This window comes from Ictalurus furcatus, chromosome 28 (assembly GCF_023375685.1).
Source record: "Ictalurus furcatus strain D&B chromosome 28, Billie_1.0, whole genome shotgun sequence".
NCBI lineage: Eukaryota > Metazoa > Chordata > Actinopteri > Siluriformes > Ictaluridae > Ictalurus > Ictalurus furcatus.
In genome coordinates, this window is record NC_071282.1 from 2543053 (window position 1) to 2564861 (window position 21809).

General features: G+C 40.1%; 1 protein-coding gene and 1 long non-coding RNA gene across 4 annotated transcripts; both read right to left on the reverse strand.

Moving 5' to 3' along the window:
* Positions 1–49: 49 nt before the first annotated feature.
* Positions 50–10978, reverse strand: LOC128603195 (adenylate cyclase type 10-like). 3 transcript variants are annotated; one of them, XM_053617459.1, is made up of 26 exons: positions 10735–10973; positions 10342–10389; positions 10217–10255; positions 9986–10129; positions 9709–9905; positions 9515–9590; positions 9351–9433; positions 8985–9182; positions 8554–8675; positions 8386–8462; positions 8158–8287; positions 7915–7967; positions 7582–7827; positions 4954–5238; positions 4352–4394; positions 3975–4188; positions 3746–3883; positions 3477–3643; positions 3208–3355; positions 2360–2564; positions 2174–2270; positions 1970–2076; positions 1497–1614; positions 1163–1358; positions 736–924; positions 50–593 (listed from the first exon to the last, which is right to left on the reverse strand). In XM_053617459.1, the coding sequence occupies exons 1-26, from the start codon at positions 10862–10864 to the stop codon at positions 459–461; spliced, it is 3585 nt and encodes a 1194-aa protein (XP_053473434.1). In that variant the 5' UTR covers positions 10865–10973; the 3' UTR covers positions 50–458. The 3 variants fall into 3 exon arrangements, with proteins under 3 accessions (XP_053473434.1, XP_053473435.1, XP_053473433.1); XM_053617460.1 differs by having other exon boundaries at positions 50–924; positions 10022–10129; positions 10735–10978; XM_053617458.1 differs by having other exon boundaries at positions 50–924; positions 10735–10977.
* Positions 10979–18543: 7565 nt separating this feature from the next.
* Positions 18544–20629, reverse strand: LOC128603254 (uncharacterized). The gene is made up of 3 exons (XR_008384999.1): positions 20312–20629; positions 19323–19459; positions 18544–18943 (listed from the first exon to the last, which is right to left on the reverse strand). It is a non-coding gene; the product is annotated as an uncharacterized LOC128603254 (long non-coding RNA).
* Positions 20630–21809: the final 1180 nt, after the last annotated feature.

Here is a 21809-nt window from a genome sequence, read left to right on the forward strand (position 1 = left end):
ATATAGCAAGTGTTGATAATGTGGACATTTTCACACAGAAAAAGTCACATCATGCCCCAATGTGTTTTATTCTTCTTATACCTCAGCAATTTACCAACAATTACATTTTTATGATTAAAAAAAAAGTGTCAGAAAACCTACTGATTGTTACTGTGAGCGCTGACGGGTTGATGACGCGACACTTTTTCTGTCCAGCTATTTTTTGTTTTCACCCGTTATGTATTGTCACACATACATGCATCCTTCTTTTTTGTTTGCACGTTATTCCGGTTGTCTTTTAGTGTTTCATGATTAAACGTGTTGCAGATCACGCCATATATTTCATAATGACAGACACAGATTTGGGTTTGGTTTCACTGTTTTATGTCCAATTTGTATTTTCATGTCACATTTGACTACCTGCAAGTTTTTACAAAATATGGGAACGCCGTGTAACCTCTGCTTGTCTCAAGTGGAAATTATTTAGCGATAGTTAAGCGATAGTTAAGCAGCTCCTCAGGCTGGAGTTTTGCTGCTTTGTCCCATCTGGGCATGCTCAGAACAGCTGTAGACCACTCTGCTGGAGTGTGGCTGCATGCACCAGAGCAGTCAACCTACGAGAGAGGAGACCAAATTCACTAAAGAATATAAATTCACTAAGACTCTATGACAGTCAGTTTTCAGGCATTTTTCTTGGGTAATGGTAAAAGGAAGTTGGTGGACAGCGTGAGGATATTCATGCTTGAGCTTGTGTACCTGGCTCTGCCTGATCCAGTTCTGTTCTAGAAGGTTGCCCTGTTCCTCACACAGCACCAGTGCTTCCTTGAAGAGGTCCTGCGCTAGTGTTTCCCTTCCAGTCAGCTGGTGCAGGTAAGCATTCAGGTGCAACACACGGGGGCCAAAGATGTGACTTTTTCCAAAACGTTGTGTGAAGTCTGTAAAGAGCTGTGTGAGAAAATACAGCATGTTACATCATGAATATAGCAGTTGGGGAAATGTTTATGTTTATGTAGTGTGGTAGCTATAACGTGAAAGATTACACTTATACACAGTAGTTCTTTATCACATATGGACCAAGTTTGGAAAAAACTCTCCATACAGGTTCACATTAAAAGTGTATTATCTGTTTTTGCTTCAGTTCTGCTCATTTAAAAAAATCTGAATTAAAGCTTTTAAAAAAAACCTTTTGTGATTTTTTAAGGGTAATCCTTCTTTGACGGTTGCAATCAGTCAGTTCTTTCCTGAAGAGTAGGATGCTGCACTCCAGGAGAATGACCCCACCACTGATGGACTCAATGGAGGTTGGAATCCGAGTGTACACTTTATACGCATTATCAAAGAAGACTGCAAACATCTCCCAGTTTTCCAGCCGTGCATACCTGAACACACACACACACACACATACACACACACTTACAGAAACAGTATTTTGGTCTTATGCCAATCCTGAATGCTCTTACATGACTGAGAGTCACATATAGTAAAGTTAGTCTATGTGACTGAGAGCAACTTCTCACCACAAAGCCACTGCAGAGTAAAGATGCAGCATCAGACTCTTATCAGCTTCTAGGTTAGCATCTGACCGAGATTCTTCCAGAAAAGCCAAACACTCCTCGAATGGTCTGAATACAAATCCTGAACCGAACAAGGACAAAACTGTTCATGTTGGACCATGTTTCAGATCATTATTTTCAGGTCGGTTTAATGTTTATCCATAAACATAACTAACAGCTAAAAGTAGATTTGACCATGGACAGGGATGGGCAGTACTTTTGATACATGGGTCTGAAATATGTATTTAAATTAGAAAACAGTATTTCTAAAATTCGTACTTGAAGATTGTAGAATGGAAAAATACTGATCTAATTTTTCTATTACAAAATGTAATATATAGATTTTATTTTGCTCCATTATGTATTTTTGCCCATCGCGGTTCACGTGTAACAGAAGTAATAATCATGGATCTTCCCATGACTGACAGAGCGCATACCAGCATACAGCAAGAAGTTCATGCAGGCAGCATTAAACCAGCCCTTATCTATACTGCTTGACATTTCTCTGCTCAGAGTCTGGATCTGCTGCACACTCTCGCTGTATCTGTACACATTGAGACATACACACACAGTCACATGTTCTGCATCATCAGGTATAATTGTTTCAAGCAATAACTGAAGCAACACCAACCCATACCCACCTGTCAGTGAGGAGCAGAGGCAGATGTAATGCAGCTGTGGTCCTCATGTCCAAACCGGGTCTGTTCTGGACTTCACCCAGCTGCTGAGCTCGAATAGCTGTCGAACGCATACCACCACAAACTTAGTCTTGTTCTTTCATATGCACATTAGGAAACTCAGCCTTTAAGAAGGACACGCCTACTTACTGCACTCGATGGACTGCTCCAGGTCCCCTGTGCACATTTTAACGACGACAAGGGTTCGAGTCAGGTGGCTGATCAGCCTCCGTCCCTCAGGGTGGTCTGACAGGCCGGCACAAGTCCTGCACAGGAAGGCTTCGAGACGCTTGCACTCGCTGTTCTCGCCTATAAACTGACTGTACTTGAGATAGTCGTTGGCGGAGTAGAGGATCTGCAGATACACAATCACACGACTTGTTATTCTTGTCCGTGTCATGGGCATCACAATCTAGTCATGAATGTCCACAGGACTTTAACAAACCTGAAGGAAAGCACAAATCTTGAAAAGATCATGGCTGTCTGGGATCTGTGTTTAAAAATCTAGGTTCATACATTAAAAGGTATAATAAGGGACTGAAGTTAACTAAAAGCAAATATTACAAAAAACATGTCCTCCATTAAATATGATTGGTCCCACTTTTAATAAGACTCTTTCTCTACTCTAATTCACCTTTCTCTGATTTCCTTTTCTGTGATAAATCTGAGGAATCATAATTAAAATCAGACTCATGTCCGCATGTCTTAATTCTGTTGAACTTGGGGCGGCTGTGGATCAGGTGGTTGAGAGGGTTGTCCACTAATCGTAGGGTTGGTGGTTCGATTCCTGGCCCACATGACTCCACATGCCGAAGTATCCTTGGGCAAGACACTGAACCCCAAGTTGCTCCCGATGGCAAGTTAGCGCCTTGCATGGCAGCTCTGCTACCATTGGTGTATGTGTGTGTGTGAATGGGTGAATGAGACACAGTGTAAAGCGCTTTGGATAAAAGCGCTATATAAGTGCGCTATTTTTACGATTTAACTTTGACACTGACCTTGAACGGATCGGTGCTCTGGATGGCAAGATTGATTTCCATGGTGATGGCCAGCGATGCACTCCTGAGCCGGCCACGCATGCAATCGATTTTCCACAGGAAAGACAGACAATTGATGCATTCCTGCAGACGGTCTAGCTTTCTTTTCCTACACACACAATCATCTTATAAAGCTTCCACAAAAGTCAAACACTCCTCGAATGGTCTGAATACAAATCCAAGTACAAGTCTTCCTTTCTTGTGCAATGATAACATGAATAGACTCATACTCTGGGATCTGGAACTGTTTGGACCGGTAATGGAGTTTCTTCAGCTTCTCGTATATGAGCTTAAAGGATTGTGCAACAGAACTGCGAGGCAGTTTGCAGTTCAGGATCTTCAAGGCGTTCTTAAAACTCTCCTCTGCCTCCAGAATTTTCCCTGCTTTAAACCTAATCTGGGAGAAATTAAGACATAATGAAGACCTGTTTGTCTTTGCCAAGTTATATTTGCACTTTGGATTAGCCTTTGAGTCTTGGATACCCGAGTCTTTACATACCTCTCCTGTGAGCCGATGCATAAATGCTGGCTGAAGTTCACCGATTTGCGCGTTTTCAGGATAGGCTGACGGAAATGCAGGCTTCCCTTCTTTTAAATTTTCCAGAATGGACCTGGTCTCAGTCAAATACTCCAACGCCTGCAACAAGACGCACTTTCTCACAGTCGTGTGTAATGAGCACAACTGGATCAGTTATACAGGTAAATAAGCAGTTAGACTACACACATACCCCATCATCATTCTGAAGATATACACAGGCAGCTGCACTCTCCAGCAGGTAGTGAAATGTCCTGGGCACGTCTCCTGCAAGCCTCCAGTGTCTCATTCTAGGGATGAGTACTGTCTCCATTAGCTGAGCACACTCGCAGCTGCCTGCAGTCGTCCTATCACGCGCTTCCGTCAGTACTGACTTCACCTTGGCCAAGAAGTTCTCTGTATCATTACTGCATACATACACAGAAGCAGTGTTACTCCCTGTATATGGTGAGGTTACATTACAGCAATGCATCGATCAGATTTATCAGCATCTGTACATAAGCTCTGAATCACGATCACATCTCTATAATAAATGTTTTGTCTATATGAATGCAATCACTGTATCCTCACCCATTTCCTTCACTTGGGCACGCCTGATTTCGAGAGCGAATGCCTACATAGAAAAACACTTATTTTACAATTTCTACACTCTTTTCTCAGAGTATTTGTAAACATAAGCAGACCTCCACAGAGTTCTTGAATGTGTGTGTCTACAGTATATTTGCATGTTTAGAACGGCACTAAGCCACTACTACTAACGCAGCTACTAACGGTACTGAATAAGAATTAACTTGTTCACAATAGGAAAATTGGCTTGCTGATAAAATTGGCTGATGTGGCTGATACGGTTCAACAAAATGGTCAGTATTGGTGAAAATCTTCAAATATTCTACAGGAAACCACATTAATAAATTAGATGCTATTTTGAACAACTTCATTAAATCACTTGTTCATTCTGAAATAATGAAATCATTATTATGTTTATATAATGGAAGTTATGAGTTTGAGAAACTGACGGAGAATCTTTCTTGTTAAACTACTGACGTCTGTTTCAATTCTGACCATAGAATGTGATATTGGCCAACACTGTAAACAATCTGAAGGTTTAAGCCTTTGATAAATGTTCGTATGGGTTAGGCCCTGGAATGGAAGTCAAGATTTCAATCTCTGACCTTGGCTACGAAAGACCTCATAATGCTGTATTGCCTTGTAGATCTCCTGGAGTTGCTCGTTATTGTCATCTGTGGCTACTTCCTCTCCGAACAGGAAACTCCTGGCGCCGCACTTGCTGCAGCGGTAGGCCTTTTCCTCCAGGAACTGGGCCCAGTACTTGTGGATCAAACGGAATCGCCAGTCACACTTTTTTACATCCATATATACTATCTCCATTACATCCTTGTTGCAGAAACTCATCTGCCGACACATCCACACAGGATCCATTGAGAACCAAATGTACTCTGAGAGAGAAACAGTTTAAGTGTCAGCACTGTTCAGTATTACACAAGAGTTACATTTAGGGTTATTAAGTGATTACAGTACAATCACAAGGATTTCGTGCTGCTGATCAGGATTAATGACAATTCTTTATTTGATCAAAATTGTGCCATGCTTTGGAAACATAAATGTTATCCAGTGCTGTCAAAAATGATCTTTTGTTTGATCTTTGATCAAACATTCATTTTTATAATCCATGTTTTCATAAGAATGAGTCAATGAAGTATATTGAGAGAACTAGAGTTTTAAAATACCTTTATTATTACCAGTAAAACACCAGTTTAATAGCACAAAAAAAACCCCATACTTTTCATCCCGTTGCATCGGCAAAATACAGAATATTGTCTTCAACCTTTCACAATCTCTCTTCAAACGTCAATATGCTTTCAAATTAAAAACAAGAAAAGATTCCCCATTGTGGAACAAAAGTCGTTTGATCACATTGACTCAATTACAGTCATTTCCAACATTGATTTTCTGTTTCCTACTTAAATTTTTGCCTGACCCAATAGAAAGTTTATCAAACGGCCCTTCATTTGTTTCTATTGCAATATTTAAAGTCAAAAATGAAAACAAGCATGGTAAACATTTCATTAAAAGCCTCAGTCTTTCACAAGACTTTGATCACAAAACAAAACACATTTATCTTGTACAGAATGATCTAAAACAGATAAAAATCATTAACGGCCATAACACCAGGCAAAATGCTACACTGCAGACCTCCAACAAACTTGTATTTCATGAGCACGCTCCATTGGTGTAAAATTTGAAGTTCCACATACATGAATCCTCCAAGGAGTGTTAAAATGTATCAGACTTTCTTTCTTTAACTCCTTTACACATATTTAATACAATGATTAGCCTCCGATTGATGTTGAAGTCCAGTCAATTAAATCACTTGAAACTGCTAATGGACAATTAACGTCTACATCCGGCAAATCTGGAGAGATATTTAGACCTGGAAAAGTATCCTCGGAATCTAGGCTGAAGTGTGCTTTTAAGCAGTTGTGTAAAAGACTCATTTCATCTTCAATTAAAAAAGTTCAGCATATTTCCAATAAGTGTCCAACTGTCCCTATAGACTGAATGCCTAGTCTCTGGGTTAATATTAGACTATTATCCAATGTCCACCCAGCCATGTCAACGAGATCCTGTATTGTGATTACGTGCGCATTTATTCATTTTTGTCCAATCCATGTTTCACAAGATAAATCCAAACACGCTCTGTTGATCAGAGGCTCCCTCAAGAAACAGTACACAATCTGTAGACTTTGAGACTTTAACCACACTCTAGGCTCTTTGAACGTAAAGTATGCGGTTTCAGACTCAGCCCACGGCTTCAAGGAGTCGTCTATTAGCACGTACAGCATGACAAATAATTAACCGCACTTAAAGCGTTCATTAAAAAAAATTAATAAAAACATCCAAAATTGTACACGGTAAAATAACGAAGATGAACTGTATGTTGATACGTGAAATTCTGGAGGGACGTCGGACGGCGTGGCGCTGTGACGTAATGACGCGGGCTGTTAAACTAATTATGCTCTAAAACGTGTAAAACGGGAACATGACAGGAGTATTCTAAAAGCGATTCATGTAAACACCTTAATCACATTATTATCTTACTCAGAGTAAGGTCAATAAATAGATTATTGCTGTCCATGTAAACGTAGTCACAGATTTTTTTTCTTCCATTTCCCATCTATTAAATTTCCTCTTAGTTGCTGGCATTTTAAAAACTGCCTCATCCCCCCTGAAAAGGGGAAAAGAGCACGCCTGCATCATCTACATCTATACCAACATCATCTTGTTTTCCCACATCTTTTTCCTTCCATTTCATTCAACACATCCTTCTTGGTTCCTTTCTTCTCCTTCCTGCACTTGCCTCAACACGATTAGTCACTGTTTCCCCTTCATCAACTTTTTCTTCACTATTTTTCGACTGTTAGCTTCCTGTATCTTTCTGTCAGCATTATAACCTTGAGATTGTGTTTCTTTATCAGGACAAGAATGCATCAAATCCCCTTCTTTACCACACGAAACATTTTACTTTCAGAAGTCTAAACTAAAAAAACACGTAATCGAAATGATCAACCTTAAACTTGAGCGTGATCAGGTGTATTTGTTTCCTAAACAAAACCACGCGTTTCAGCAATGGAGACTTGCAACCTAAAGCTATCTGGCTATATCCCTCCTGACAAATCTTCAATAATTTTGGCCAATCCAAGAAAAAGACAGAAAAGGATAACAAGCCATTAAAGTTGAGAAAGAAAGAAAAAAAAACACAGCCACTCATAATCGCTTACCTTCGCAGCTGTTCTCGCAGTAACAGGTCTTGGTTGATGAGACGTTCCTGGGCTCTGAGGCACACTTGAAGACGCCCGCTCTAAACAGTGATCTCAGGTGGATTATGAGCTCCGGTTCATTCATACAAGGCAGCGTGATCTTCAGCAGCTCAAAGTTGAAGTTGTTATCGTTGAAGTGTCCAATAACAGAGGCACATTTCACCACCTCCCACTCTTCATCCAGCATTGTCTGCTTGTTAGCGAAAGCTAGACAAGATATAACAAGTGCGTTGCTGAGGTAAGACTTGTTTACATAAAAGGAATGTGCTTCATTGATGAAAGTTAAACACTCACCCAATCGCCTACTGTCCATCTCACTAGATGACAAACCAGGTTCAAGAACAAACCTGTAATACAGTTCCAGTTCCTCAGATTATTGTCTAATAATCCACTTTTGTATCGGTTGTCACTCATTGTGTTCAGATGATTTCAATCATATATATATATAAAAAAAATACAAACAGCACAAAAAAATAAAAATAAAATAGAACCGAACGCATTTACATCTGATTGACATCGCCACAATAATACACTTACAGAGCCCACTTTAGAGGCCTAAAGGTTGAAAGAGGCAGCAAGGAGTAGTGTCGGGTTGGCTCATCACATGACACAACCCCTGGGTTACTCCATGACAGCACTGCAGCGTCATGCACTTTCTCTCCATACACTGTCACAGAGAGAAGAAGTGTTAAAGTAGAAGCAGTTAATAAAATATCAATGTTTAGAGAACACTGAAGTAACGCTGTGTAGGAAAACACTCCTTACCTCTGCAACATTCTCTCAAAGGGCTCTGCTCAAACTTGTACTTGACTCTTCCTGTAGCTACGCCTATAGAGATACTCCTATAGGACACAAACAGGACTAGTCGAAATGCTCCAAGTGTGTAAAATGATAATGAGGAGTTTGTTTGGAACACTCCATACTGTGACTTACGAAACACTGTCGATTTGTTGGTGGCATGTCTCATGTATCCGGAAGGCAGCCTGCACTGCTTGAGCAGTCTTATCCTGTCTCTTATCCCCAGGTAAGCCAACGGCACACACAAACATACAGCCCTGAAATCACACGACAGATCCAGAGAAATGACTGCATGTGATGTTCCCATTCAGCTTTACAGTGGTAAAAATGGCAGGTGTGAGTTTTCTCTGAAGGCTGATCAAACTTGACCTTATTATTACTAGGTAAGAATCTCGTCATGAAAATAAAACTCTAATTGTGGTTGTGATTGTATGTTAATTTATACTTTAAACTCTAACACTATCAACTGTTTACCCAGCTAAATGTCTGTTACCGACTCAAGATTTACTACTACTACTAATAATAATAATAATAATACTAAAGTAATCAAGACCTGGAAAACATACCTCTTCAAAAAAGAAGACATTGCAGATTTTCCCACGGCACCTGAACATCTGCTCTGCAATAGTTTCGCTGACTTCTTGACGACCGAATCTCAGATCCGTCTGAGTCAGCACGAATTGCAGATACACGAACATGATGGTGGTAGGCCATACCTCTGGCAGGCCAGGATTGGGGGCTTCCCGTTGCTGATTTGCTTGTATCTAATGGAAGAAAAATAAATAACTCCGTCCCATTCTCCATGTACACTTCTGGCGTTAATGTAGTCGGAACACAAAGCAAACACCAAGGTCCACTCTGACCAAGAATATGTACTGTACGACCATCTAACATACTAATTCTGATACATTATTGTCTCAAATAGTACTCACCTTGATACAGGCTGTTTGAATCATCAAGCGACGGATGAAGGCTTCTCTCTCCTCATGTGTTATTAGGTATGTTATTGGGTTTTCTAAAGAAATAAAACATGTAAATTGATTTATGTAACAATAGAAATGTATGTATTAAAAGCTGTGTGAAAAAAGTGCCTTACTCGTCATATGAATGTCAGTGTTGTAATGGTGCAGGTCATCCACTGAGATACTTTGCTGTTCTGTGCTGCATCGCACCTGATGTATCAACATTTATATCATTAACATTAACTTAACCTTTTTTTGAACTGAAGGGAAAGGGAACTGAAGGGAAAGGGAATTCAGAAAAGTCTGCTAGATGAGGTTTAACACCAACCTTGACAGCTTCTTCATTTTCAATATTTTCGACAGTAAGGTTTTGTCTGTCGCACTGTCGCCATGCTTCAGGGCACAGAATGATGTCGCCATGCTGCAGCCACGCCTCAATCGATCGTATCTCTTCCACAGCCGGGCCAATGACAGCACAAAATTTATCTCCTATTGTAATTTTGGTGAACTCCCCAGCTGATAATGCTACCACAAACAAGAACAACATGTAAAGATTCTATCAAATATAAAGACACTAAATTATGCATGTAGAACTAAATAAGCACCTATTTTGATAGGTGGATCATCGTCAGGTACTTTACTTCGGAGTTTTTCCACTTTCAGAGTTGTGAAAGCACATTGGAGAACATGAGATATGGTGTCACTCATCTGCACGTTCTCCTCCACCCACTCAGCCAGAATGGTGTCGCCTGCAAACAAGATTATGTAACGTTGATGTACTGACTTATGTGCAAATATGTTTTGTAACATAACTTTCCAGAGTAAAATAAAGGTACCTGTGTGATGCACTACGTAACCGCCTGCAGCATGGATACCTGTAGTGTAGTTCAAACAAACATTACAATCTGCTCAGTTCAAAATGTACTAAGAAATTAGTGCAGGGCAAAAATTCATAACTTACATGCAGCTAGTTCTGCAGACCTGTGGTTGCATCGCAATGGCCAGCGTTCTGTAAAAGAAAAATGACAAGAATAAGAAAACAAGAGTACTCCAGCAAAATACATTTAGTGCAAAAAACACAGAGTCTAAAACTAATTTGTCTAAAATGGTGGTATTTTCCTGTTAACTAAATAATAGGATAATCTACCATCCACTGCACTTACTGAAATTAGCACCTGTTATTGGCCATTTTTCGGTGCTAAATATCAAATTACTATTTATATTCAAATTGTAATATTGTCCATTGTTCATGTAGTCAAGTTATGTACTATAGTAAGAAGATATTTACACATAAAACAAGCATTTGTTTTTACCAAGTAACCATTTGGACAGCCAGGTTGGCCAGCTCACTGACCTTTTCTACTCAAGTACAGCAAAACACCAGTCTTGACTTCTGCAGCACGAATTCCCTCTGATGATAAACCCCTGTACAACTCAGATTCACTCATTCCTGATTGTGAAATATGAATAATGTCGAAATTCATGTGTAAATTTTCGTTTCGTCCAAACTCATGGTTAATGCAACCAGTAACTGTAGAATAACAAACTGTTTCCAAGACAACAAGCAGCTCATTTCTGAACACTTACACATTCTATATTCCACGTCTCGTTGTGACGTCACAGACCAGAGGCGCGTCCGGCTTTCTTAAAGTCCCGTTTTATTCACAGCTCCAGTATTTGCCTTCAATCGCCTCTAGATGGCGCCTTGAAGCGCACTGATAGTTTACTGGAGGAACGAATGAACGTAATATGAATGTAAAAGTTCATGAAGGAATTAAATGCTTATTAACTGTTAACACAAAGTCCCTCTCTGTTTAATAATCACAATTGGATGACTAATGAGAAGGGAAATTATTTTAATTTTAAAGTTGTTTTTTTTTTACAAACATAGTTAAACAAACAAACATACAAAGAAAATAAAAGTAAAAAAAGAGAGAAAAAGGGTGGGGGCTGACAGCCTACTAACAGAAAATGTCCACATAGCACATGTGCAGGATTTATATGTTAACATTCATTCAAACTATTTCCTTTAAAACAGATGTTTCAGGTAGCATCCATTTATGTTGAAAAGCATCCTATTTCAACTGCAGATCAGCAGTCATCTTGTCAAATATATATACACAATCCCAGTTCCAAAAATGTTGGGACGTTGTGGAAAATGTAAATAAAAACAGAATGCAATGATTTGCAAAGATCATAAACCCATATTTTATTCACAATAGAACATAGAAAACATCAAATGTTCCAGCTGAGGAGATTGTTGTGGATAAATCCACATTTTTAGCCCAAGACAAAGAGACAGAAAGTTTGGTAGATGTCAAAAAGTAAATAAACTTTGTAGAAAACCAATAAAGTGTGACAGTCTGCAGAGAGTCCGAATTATGCAAGCACACAGAGCATTTTATATACCTTCCTCCAAAGCGTATCCATCTTAGGCGGGGTTTTGCCTTTCCTCATTAAAAACAGACTAATCTTCTTTGCCACAATTAAATATTCACGTCTATGTGTTATCTTAAATTTGTGGCACATGCGCAGTTAGTTGTTTTTTCTCCACACGATTTCATGAGGTCATGGTTTCTTCTTTTTCATAAAAAGGTTTCACACAGGCTTGTGTGTCCTGACCTTGATCCACACTCGCCTTTTAGGCCTCATTCGAAGTCGTTAATTGGTATCAGGCATAAGTTATCTGCTTCTGTGAAGGAGGATACAGGCTGGTACAGAAAGAACAACTATTGTACAGTAAGTCACAGAGTTCATCCAACTCAATACACACTCAGACTATAACTCGATGAAATGTTGTTCTATGGATTTAGATTATGCTTCTGACTATTGATTATACATATAGATTCTGCTTTTTAACTAATAATGCTTATTGGATTATGCTTAAGTAATAATTCAAAATGATTACATGTCATAAATATTTAATATATTTTCCCCCCTCTGGGACTTACTAAGTCCCAACAAGCTTGAGAGAGTAATCTCACAATCCAGTCCCTTCATTTACACTAACTAGTGATCTACGACCCCTGACTGACCTCCTTTGCCATCGCCTGAGACTGCCATTGGTTCTCCCTTACCTTCATTTAAACCCTCTCTCATGTCTTGGCTTGTTCTTTCTTCTGCAATGTCAACCACTGGATCGTCCCCTTCGATCACCTGATCCTCTTTTCTCATAGGTCTTAATCTAGGTGTTCACTTTGTATGGCCCCTTGCTTCTGGGCTCGAACACCCCTAGATACACCTGTTCTCCAGGAGTCACTGGACAAGGAACTTCTGTTTCCTCTCTCAGTCCCAAGCTGTGTTCCTGTGAATAGATAGCAGTTAGATATCTATTATAGATAGTCATACATAGCAGTTAGTTATGGCATATATGCTCTCCATCTGCAATTCCTCCAGCGGAAGCCCTTCATAAGGACCTCTCAGATATGGCACAGACGTGGGTCGACCCGCAAGCATTTCATGCGGTGTAAGATGCTTATTTCTGTTAGTCTGCATGCGATAGGTCATTAGTGCAAGAGGTAGAGCATCTACCGAAAGGAGTTCAGAGTCAGCACAAATTGCGTTAAGCTTAGCCTTAAAGTACCACTTACCTTTTTCACTATTCCCTGTGACTGAGGGTGATAAACACTTCAAAATTTTAATTTATTCACAGTTACTGTAACACTGTTTTTTAAACAAACGCTGAGCCATTGTCAGAGATAATCTGAGAGATAAAAAAAATTATCCATCATTGTCTGTAAGTACAGAGACCAGTCCTCTTGCTGTTTTATCTTTCCCATAACTTCCCCCTCGTGCACTGACACAATCCATCTGCATAAGTATATATATATATATATATATATATATATATATATATATATATATATATATATATAGACACGACCCCCCCCCCCCAAAAAAAAGAATGCGTGGTTACACCCATGCTAACAGCTCGTTTTGAGTGGTTTTAAACTCACCTTTGTTAATCTGTATTCGATACTAGTGATGTGTCGTCGCGAAGGAGTCGGTTCTTTGAGCCGACTCTTTTAAGTGAACGATGGGAGCCGCCTCCCGTCTGAGAGCCGATTTATTATTATTATTATTATTATTGTTGTTGTTGTTGCTGTAAATGAGTTCAAGACAGAATAATCTTGTGGCCACACTGCTCGGCCACGCCCACGCCATGCACTGACTGTATTGAGCGCGTGTGATGAATCACGTGCGATAACATTCTCCATTTTAATACATGAATTTTAATAACAAAGACAACACAAAGGCAGAATGTAGAATTTATACAGTGATATTCATTTCTTTCTGTTGTTTTCTCCTGATCTCGACTTAGCAAAATTAGTTTCATCGTAAAAACACAATTCTATTGTTTATATACAGCGACTGGTCACTGATTTATATCACACTTTTGCTTCAGTAATCACTCCGTGAGTCTGTGTGGTAAAACATTTTATAATCTCTTTATTTTTTCACACCACCTTAAAGCATCTTAGCACAAATCTTTAAATAATAAGTAATAGAGTAATAAAATATGTAACATAAATTAGGATTTCTTATAACTCAAATCATAAATACAATAGAATGAAAAATAATACAACATTAATACAGTAAATACAGACGCACAGGAAGCCACTTATGTGCCGAACATGGAGGGTTTTATTCAACAGTGTGGGTGAGAAAAAGGTGTGGTGGGGTGAGGTGCTCGGGGGTTGTTGTCGTCCTCTGGGTTGTAGAGAGCGTGATGTGGTCTTCCTGAGAAGTTGAGGTCCTGTTTGGGGATCACGGAGCTCTGGGGAAGCAGTCAGGGAGCGAAGTCTTTGCTGTGTCCGTATCTTCTGTGGAAAATAAAGAACAGAAGGTTAGCGTTATTTTGGAGCCTGGCTCTCTCTTTGTTGGAGGACGTAGGCCCTTTTACATGCTCCTGCGGGCTGCTAGATGGTGGGGAGCTGCCGCACTGATCATTAGCCTCCAGCCGGTGTGTTTCTGCGGCCCCGCCTCGCAGCCCCGTGCTCTCCAGCTGTCCAAAACATTAGTGGTGCTGAAGCAGAGCTGTCCTTTCAGCACCCTGGTGGCAGTCGCGGGAGGAGCTTTGTTCCTCTTTTGTGTGTCGGCCAGCGGCCTGTCATCACATGTGCCTATATGTTCTCTACCGTTTTGCTTACTCTTTATTTACCCATGAGGCCTTTTTCCACCACGGACGACTGAATGCATTACCTTGACATCTTTCTGTGTGTCTATACAATGGGTGAGTGATTTTTAGACATGATCTATTCTCTTGTGTTTATTCTATGTGATTTTTTGGTCAGGCTTGCATTCTTAACAGTCTTCATCCGTTTTCCACTTCTGTGACTAGATGTAAGGTCAAACACCATCAACCCTGGTCCTTCCAAGCAGAACTCTGGGCCTACTCTGAAGAAGAAAAGAATGGATGCATCTACTCAAACACGCTTTACAGTGTCTCGGGGTATAGACTCCCAAGTACCCAACTGCATCTAAGTGTACTCAAGCTACCCAGGTCCCCTGGAAAATGAATAAGAAGACGACGTGTCCCCAGGAATGTCATGTGAAACCACTTTCTGTAAAAAAGTAATACTTCTCTATGCATTCTCTTACCAATACACAAAACCTGCCTCAAATCAGTTTCTGTGTGTGTGCATTCTTTTGACTGCTCATGCATGACTCCTGTGTGCATGCTCTCATGAGTGTTCATAGGTCCCAACTGCTCTCACCCTCTGACACACACACACACACACACACACACGTTGCACAAACAGTTCACCTTATTCTTCCTTACATTCAGCTATCTTCAAATGTCAGGTTATGTTTCAATTCTTTTTCTTATTCCAAGTTCCTACATAATTACCCTCAATAATGAAAGGGTGTCCGCTAGACCGCTATGTCCAGACTCTCTCAGGAAGCATCCCCTCTTTGCTGAATGCTTTAGGAAGCAGATTCTCCTCGCACAGGAAGTCCAGGGGGAAGTAGACGAGGATGCCGCAGATGGTGCGCACATCCTTAGCGGCCGTCTCCGGGTCGCTCTGTGCCAAAGTATCCATTTTGACGTGTTCCTGCAGCTCACGCAGACTGTGAATCGAGTTTGAAGGAAGGCACTGGAAAACCTGCAGAGGAAGAGGAGGATGTTGTACCATAGAGTCCCCAATTTTTCAACAAATGGACTGTCTACATAGTTTTCTTTCATATTGTTCACGTCGTCATCGAGGCCGCATACGTGTGCCTCGTACTCACTCTTTCATAGGTGGAGGTATTTTCACGGGCAGTTTTGTTCCACACCTCGTTGAAAAAATGATCGCTGACTGGGTCATCGATATTTATTGTGGGGTTGGAATCAGATCCCAGCAGGACCCTGAGAGAGAGAGACAGGCAGACAGATACAGAGAAAGAGACAAGAAGAAAGAGAGACAGAGAGAGAGAAGAAAATTAATTAACAGGAGAGGAGGACGCGCACAGGAAGCTCTGATGTAGTCAGCTGTGTGTGTGTTTGTGTGAATAATCTCATTGTTGTGCCTCAGAGTTTCAAAAACCTCACACACAGCAAACAATACCACCCACCCACTCAGTCACTCACTCACCTGAAGCACTCCTTCTGCAAAGCGAGTGTGAGAGATCCAGCATTATACTCTCCTTCGTTCATTCGGGACTGAACCATCGCATTGTCCACCACCAGCACGGCCAGCTCACTGTCCCGATCTCCCATCATGCTTCTATCATTGATGTTTGCCGAACCTGACGGATGACATTAGGGTGCGGTTTTCACAATTCTTGATTGGTCAGACAATGTGGTTTGATTTTCTACAAGCGCAACTCTGAAACTAGTTCTGACAGCAATTCATATCAGTTTCATATTAATAATTGTTAAAATTAATATATCATCATTTCTATCGTAACTAGGGATGCACCGAAATAATTCTTGGCCGAAGCCAAATATAATGAAAAACTTGGCCGAAAGCCGAACACGTTTTTTCGCATTTTTCCATTTATTTTGCCATTTTTTTTCACCATTGCATAAATTAAATAGTCAAAATGTACTTTTTACTATCTTGTCTTGCTTTTCAAAGAAAAAAATCAACTACAAAAACTACAATTTCAAAATATTTATTTAACACTGAACATTTTTTTTTCATTTCAGCAGGCATAGGCTACTAACAAGGCACAATATAACTTTAAATAAATAAATGAGTAAAATAAAAATATTTTGATGTGGTCATCTTTGAGCCCCCCTTGAATAGCCGATGTTAGGTCTGTAACTGACTGCTGAAAGAATGGAACACTCTGTAGACTACAATCAAAAAGTGCATTAAAAAGTGCATTGACAAGAGTGCAGAAAATGGTTCTATTGGGTTATACACGGCTGATTATATTGGGGGTATATACCACTCGTGTCCCTGTACACCTCGCCGAGTATTAAAGTAGATATAGTATAGTTAGATACGTTGTTAATGTTATGTTCCTTGATAGATTTAGCTAGTTTAAACTATAGATTAGTTCATTTAGTCCCCACTGGTTAGTACTAGTTCATGTTTCTTGTTTTGTGTTGTGACCCTGTTTTCTGTGACCGTGACCTTGCTTCCATGCTGTGCCCCGTTTATGCCTGTTTGCCAATCGCCCGACCCTTTGCCCGTCTTGACTACGTTTTTTGGATTACGATTTGGATTTGTCCGCCTGCCCATAAATAAGTATGTCTTTACCTGCTTCCGTACTCTACTCCCTTACATCTCGTGAAATGACAGAATACTCCGGAACAGCAACAAGACAAACGCACGTCCACAGTAAACAATGACTGCGTTTACATGGACAACAATAATCCACTCTTAATCTAATTATGACCATAATTTGATTAAGAAACTACCATGTAAACAGCAACCTTAATCTAATTATGGTCATAATCTTATTAAGCTCTAATCGAATTAAGACGTGTGGAGTACTCCTGTTTTAGTCGCATTATGGACGTGCATTACAGACATGTAAACACCTCAATCAATGAACGTCGTGTGAGCATTTTCACCGCATTTTGCGACAGGACACGATCACACACGGCTGTTTTACGTTTTACCGCGAACAAGAGAATTCGGCTGTGTCCCAAACTGCATACTTGCCTACTATAGGCCTGTAGTGGGGAAAAATACATGCATCTTGGCGACTATACAGTAAGTAAGTATGCGATTTGAGACGCAGCCCACGGCTTCAAACGGTTGTCTATTTGCACGTACAGCATGACTAATAATTAACCGCACTTGAAGTGTTCATAAAAAATTTAAATAAAAACACCCAAAACTGTATACAAGACCATAACGAAGACGAACTGTATGTTGATACGTGAAATTCTGGAGGGACGTCGGACGGCGTGGCGCGGTGACGTAATGACGCGGGCTCTTAATCTAATTATGATCAATAACATGTAAAACGGTAATACGACAGGAGTATTCTAAAAGCGACTCATGTATACACCTTAATCCCATTATTACCTTACTTAGATTAAGGTCAATAATTAGATTATTGCTGTCCACGTAAACGTAGTCATTGTCACGGCTGTCAACATCCGAAGAGCATGCGCTCGCTGAGCACTTGTGCACGTAGCTTGCGCATGCACACGCCCCCTCATCTCTCCGAGCACACTGCCGGAAGTGGAGGTCGTGGCATTCGTGACACACTCTGGTTGCTAGGCTATTTCGTCGTGTCATGAAACACGTCATTGTTCGGTCAAATTTATTCGGCCTTTTCACCGAACATTCGGTGCATCCCTAATAGTAACAGCTCAATCACAGGGACATGGATGACAGGCGTGCCACGTAATCAAAGAAATGTAAACGAAAAAATTTATTTAGCAAAGAAAACAAACAAGTTTTGATGTTTTCAGGGAGGAGAAGTAAAAACAAACATTTTTGGAAGGAGTCTCCAGTGTGAGGGCTTTGGAACTTTGTGATAACTTGTTTTGTGAAATGTCCCACAACATAATGTGTAACTATAAATGGATAAACGCAGCGTCTGTGCCACAAGGGGGCCCCAGGGGGACTGGCCCAGACCGCTAGGTCACTGTGCCCCCTCACCTCTGGTAAGCTCCCCACCCCCGAAATGCGATTTCAGCACCACGCCACTGTGGCCTCTTACTTCTTGAAATATTAATAATTAACTAAATATTGTTTTTTTAAATAAGGAGTCCAAGATAAATCAATATAACTGGAACGATCTAGATTCATAAATGTAATAGAAGGTGCACACAAAATACACAGGAGGTCCAAGCTATCAGCAGCATGTCTACAATGGAAATCTACTTTCCAACAGTAATAATAAGCCACTTGCCACGTGACTTATACTGACATTTAATTTTCCAGGTCTGACGGAGTAAGTAGAATCTGTTCTGTAACAAACATCAGCACTGAACTATGGCAACAATAACAGCACAAAAACTAAACTAGAGTCTATTAACATGCGCCACTCTAAACTGGCACTGTGTGCATTGAGTGCGTACTGACCACCAATCAGTGATGAAGATCTCCTCCTTCGCGTTCTCCAACGCATCCGCCAGGTCCGCAAAATACCCACTCCCGTTCACGTACCTGTCAATCAAATCCGTCAGTCGCTCACTCCATCTTTAACAATGTCACTGAAAGAAACTAAACTCTTCTGCATCTCAACACCAAGAGAGAATGCGGCTACGCTGCAGATGCACAACGGCATGTAGTATGTACTGTATATATTTACTATAAAAAAAACAAGGTTTTTCTATACTGTAGTTTTTCTCTGGATTACATCACTATAAACCAAATCATATATGCACATATACCTGTACACTGAAACATGCACTTAATTAAAGCTACAATTATAATTAAAAGTATACATGTACATGCTTATACCTGTTTGCGTGTCTGTCGTATAGATATGAAGCACTAAGTATAGTATAAATTATAATAAAAGGAGCATGCTAAGGAGATGTACCATTTGGTATCCGAGTTGGGTCTAGGAGGGGCGAAGCAGCCAAAGTCTTGAGAAAATCACATTGTAGAGACAGACACCATATCTCCTCCTTCCACCATTGGGCCTGCCTGTAACTACTACATTTAATGGTCAGTTCACTGTGACCGACCACACAAACACACACACACACACACACACAAACGTTAGCTTCCCAAAAACTACAGGAACAATTCTTCATCGATATGATTGCTACATGCTAACAGCCTTTTTATGTTCCAGGAGAACTGACCGTGTGTCAGGTGCACCATCATCAGGTACGTATACTGCACATATATAAAACACAATGAGCATTTGGCTTTTTTCTTCTTTTTTGCAAAATCACATTACAATTGCACATTACTAATTACATATTATACAGAATTGTTCAAAAGTCTAGGCATAGATGTATATGTCTACTACGTTGCTCAGTGTGTAGAAAAATCACAATATATACACACACATATATATATATATACACACACACATATATATATATATAAAATAAAAGACCATTGTAGAATTTACTATTTACAGGCATGTGTTGGGTAAAATTCAAGACTTGTGTTAGATATGTTGAACTGTGTTCCTGACTCTCCTAATGGCATTGTGTGGTTTATATCTGTCATAAATAACACCAACAAAGCCCTAATAATCAGTAGAATTGACTGCTGAATTATGCTTCTCCCCACACCTCTGTAGTTAATACAAGATGCTCTCCCACAGCAGCAACAGGATAGATAATGGAGCCAGTTCACAACTTGTGCACTGTTATTCGTTTTAATTCTGCCTCCCTGGTTTAGCACCAGGATTTTCCAAATTTCACAACACTAATTGATAAAAATTTTGCTGAAGTATTTTACTTATATTTACTTCACAGTTTGGCTGAATTCTTAAATCTCATTTCTCCAAAGCCGTTTATACCAGTTTTTTAAAAATAACGAAAAATGGCATTATCATTATACAGTACATACCTCGTCGATAAACTCGATGTGTGTCACTCTGAAGGTCAGTGGAGTGTTAGCAATATGCCAACACTCATCGCTTTTGTTGGAATACGCCATGAAAATGAGGAAAAACACAGAAAAAAATCACGTCCTTTGAACAAAATGATTTTTCGCTTTTGAATGGGTCAGTTTAAAATGATGCTTATATACCGTTAAAAAAGTTCTAGAATGTTCTGGGCTTAACCACGCACTTTGGGGGTGGTTGTGTCCCCCCAATATTGTGGAAATACCAATCTGTCCCCCCAATATACAGTAAAAAAAAAAATTTCTATATGTCCCCCTTTAATGAACCCTGCCAACGGATCTGTCTTTTCTTCATCTATTCTATTTATTTATGTCTATAGCTTCTTAATATATTTCCGTTTGTTAAGGAAAATAAGTGTGTGTCCCCCACCTCCAATTGTACACTTGGTAGCGCCCATAATCAACGCTAGTTGATCGGTGATATATTAGCTGTAAGAAATGGAGACAGCATCCAAGTGTAGAAAGGTGCAGCAGAACATACGGGCTTTTATTCAGACACTCAGTAACTAGATACCTAAATAGTAGGTGACCTTAGATTAGTGTAGACGGCATCATACCATGGCTTGGTTTGTTCTTAAGAACGTTAATGAACTTGATATTTTCACACCCATGAAGTAGGCTAGGCTAACGTCAGTTCCAGTTTTTGACCATTAACGGTACATTCACGTGCACATCCTCCCGCCGAGTTCGCTGGACCCCCACTCCTCAGACAGTTCTTTGCCATGAGGTGCCATATTGAACTTCCCTGGGAGCAGTATGAGGACCTGCGTGAAGTTGGCCCCCCCACCAACACAAAACGTCGGCAGAATAGTCTCAATTGTTTGTGCTTCGTTTGTGCTGTAAAAAAAATCGTTTCTGCTGCTTCGGTTCTGGAGATATTAAAAGAATATTTATAGGTCATCCTGAGGTCAATCAGCCCCCCATGCTCCACGTTCACTCCGAAAAGGTGACATCACCGCACCATAATGAATAATATCTTCACGTAACTTCACGCAGGTGTATGAGGGAGTGTGAGAGCAATGACACCAAATTTAACACACCTGCTCCAAATTCACACCCGAGACCTTGTAACACTAACAAGTGACATAGCACGGGAGGGAAAATGGCTAATTGGGCCCAATTTGGACCTTTTCACTTAGGGGTGTACTCACTTTTGTTGCCAGCGGTTTAGACATTAATGGCTTTGTGTTGAGTTATTTTGAGGGGACAGCAAATTTACACTGTTACACAAGCTGTACATTCACTACTTTACATTGTAGTAAAGTGTCATTTCTTCAGTGCTGTCACATGAAAAGATATAATCAAATATTTACAAAAATGTGAGGGGTATACTCACTTATGTGAGATACTGTATACATTAACATTAAGTTAACCTTTTTTGAACTGAAGGGAAAGGGAACTGAAGGGAAAGGGAATTCAGAAAAGTCTGCTAGATGAGATT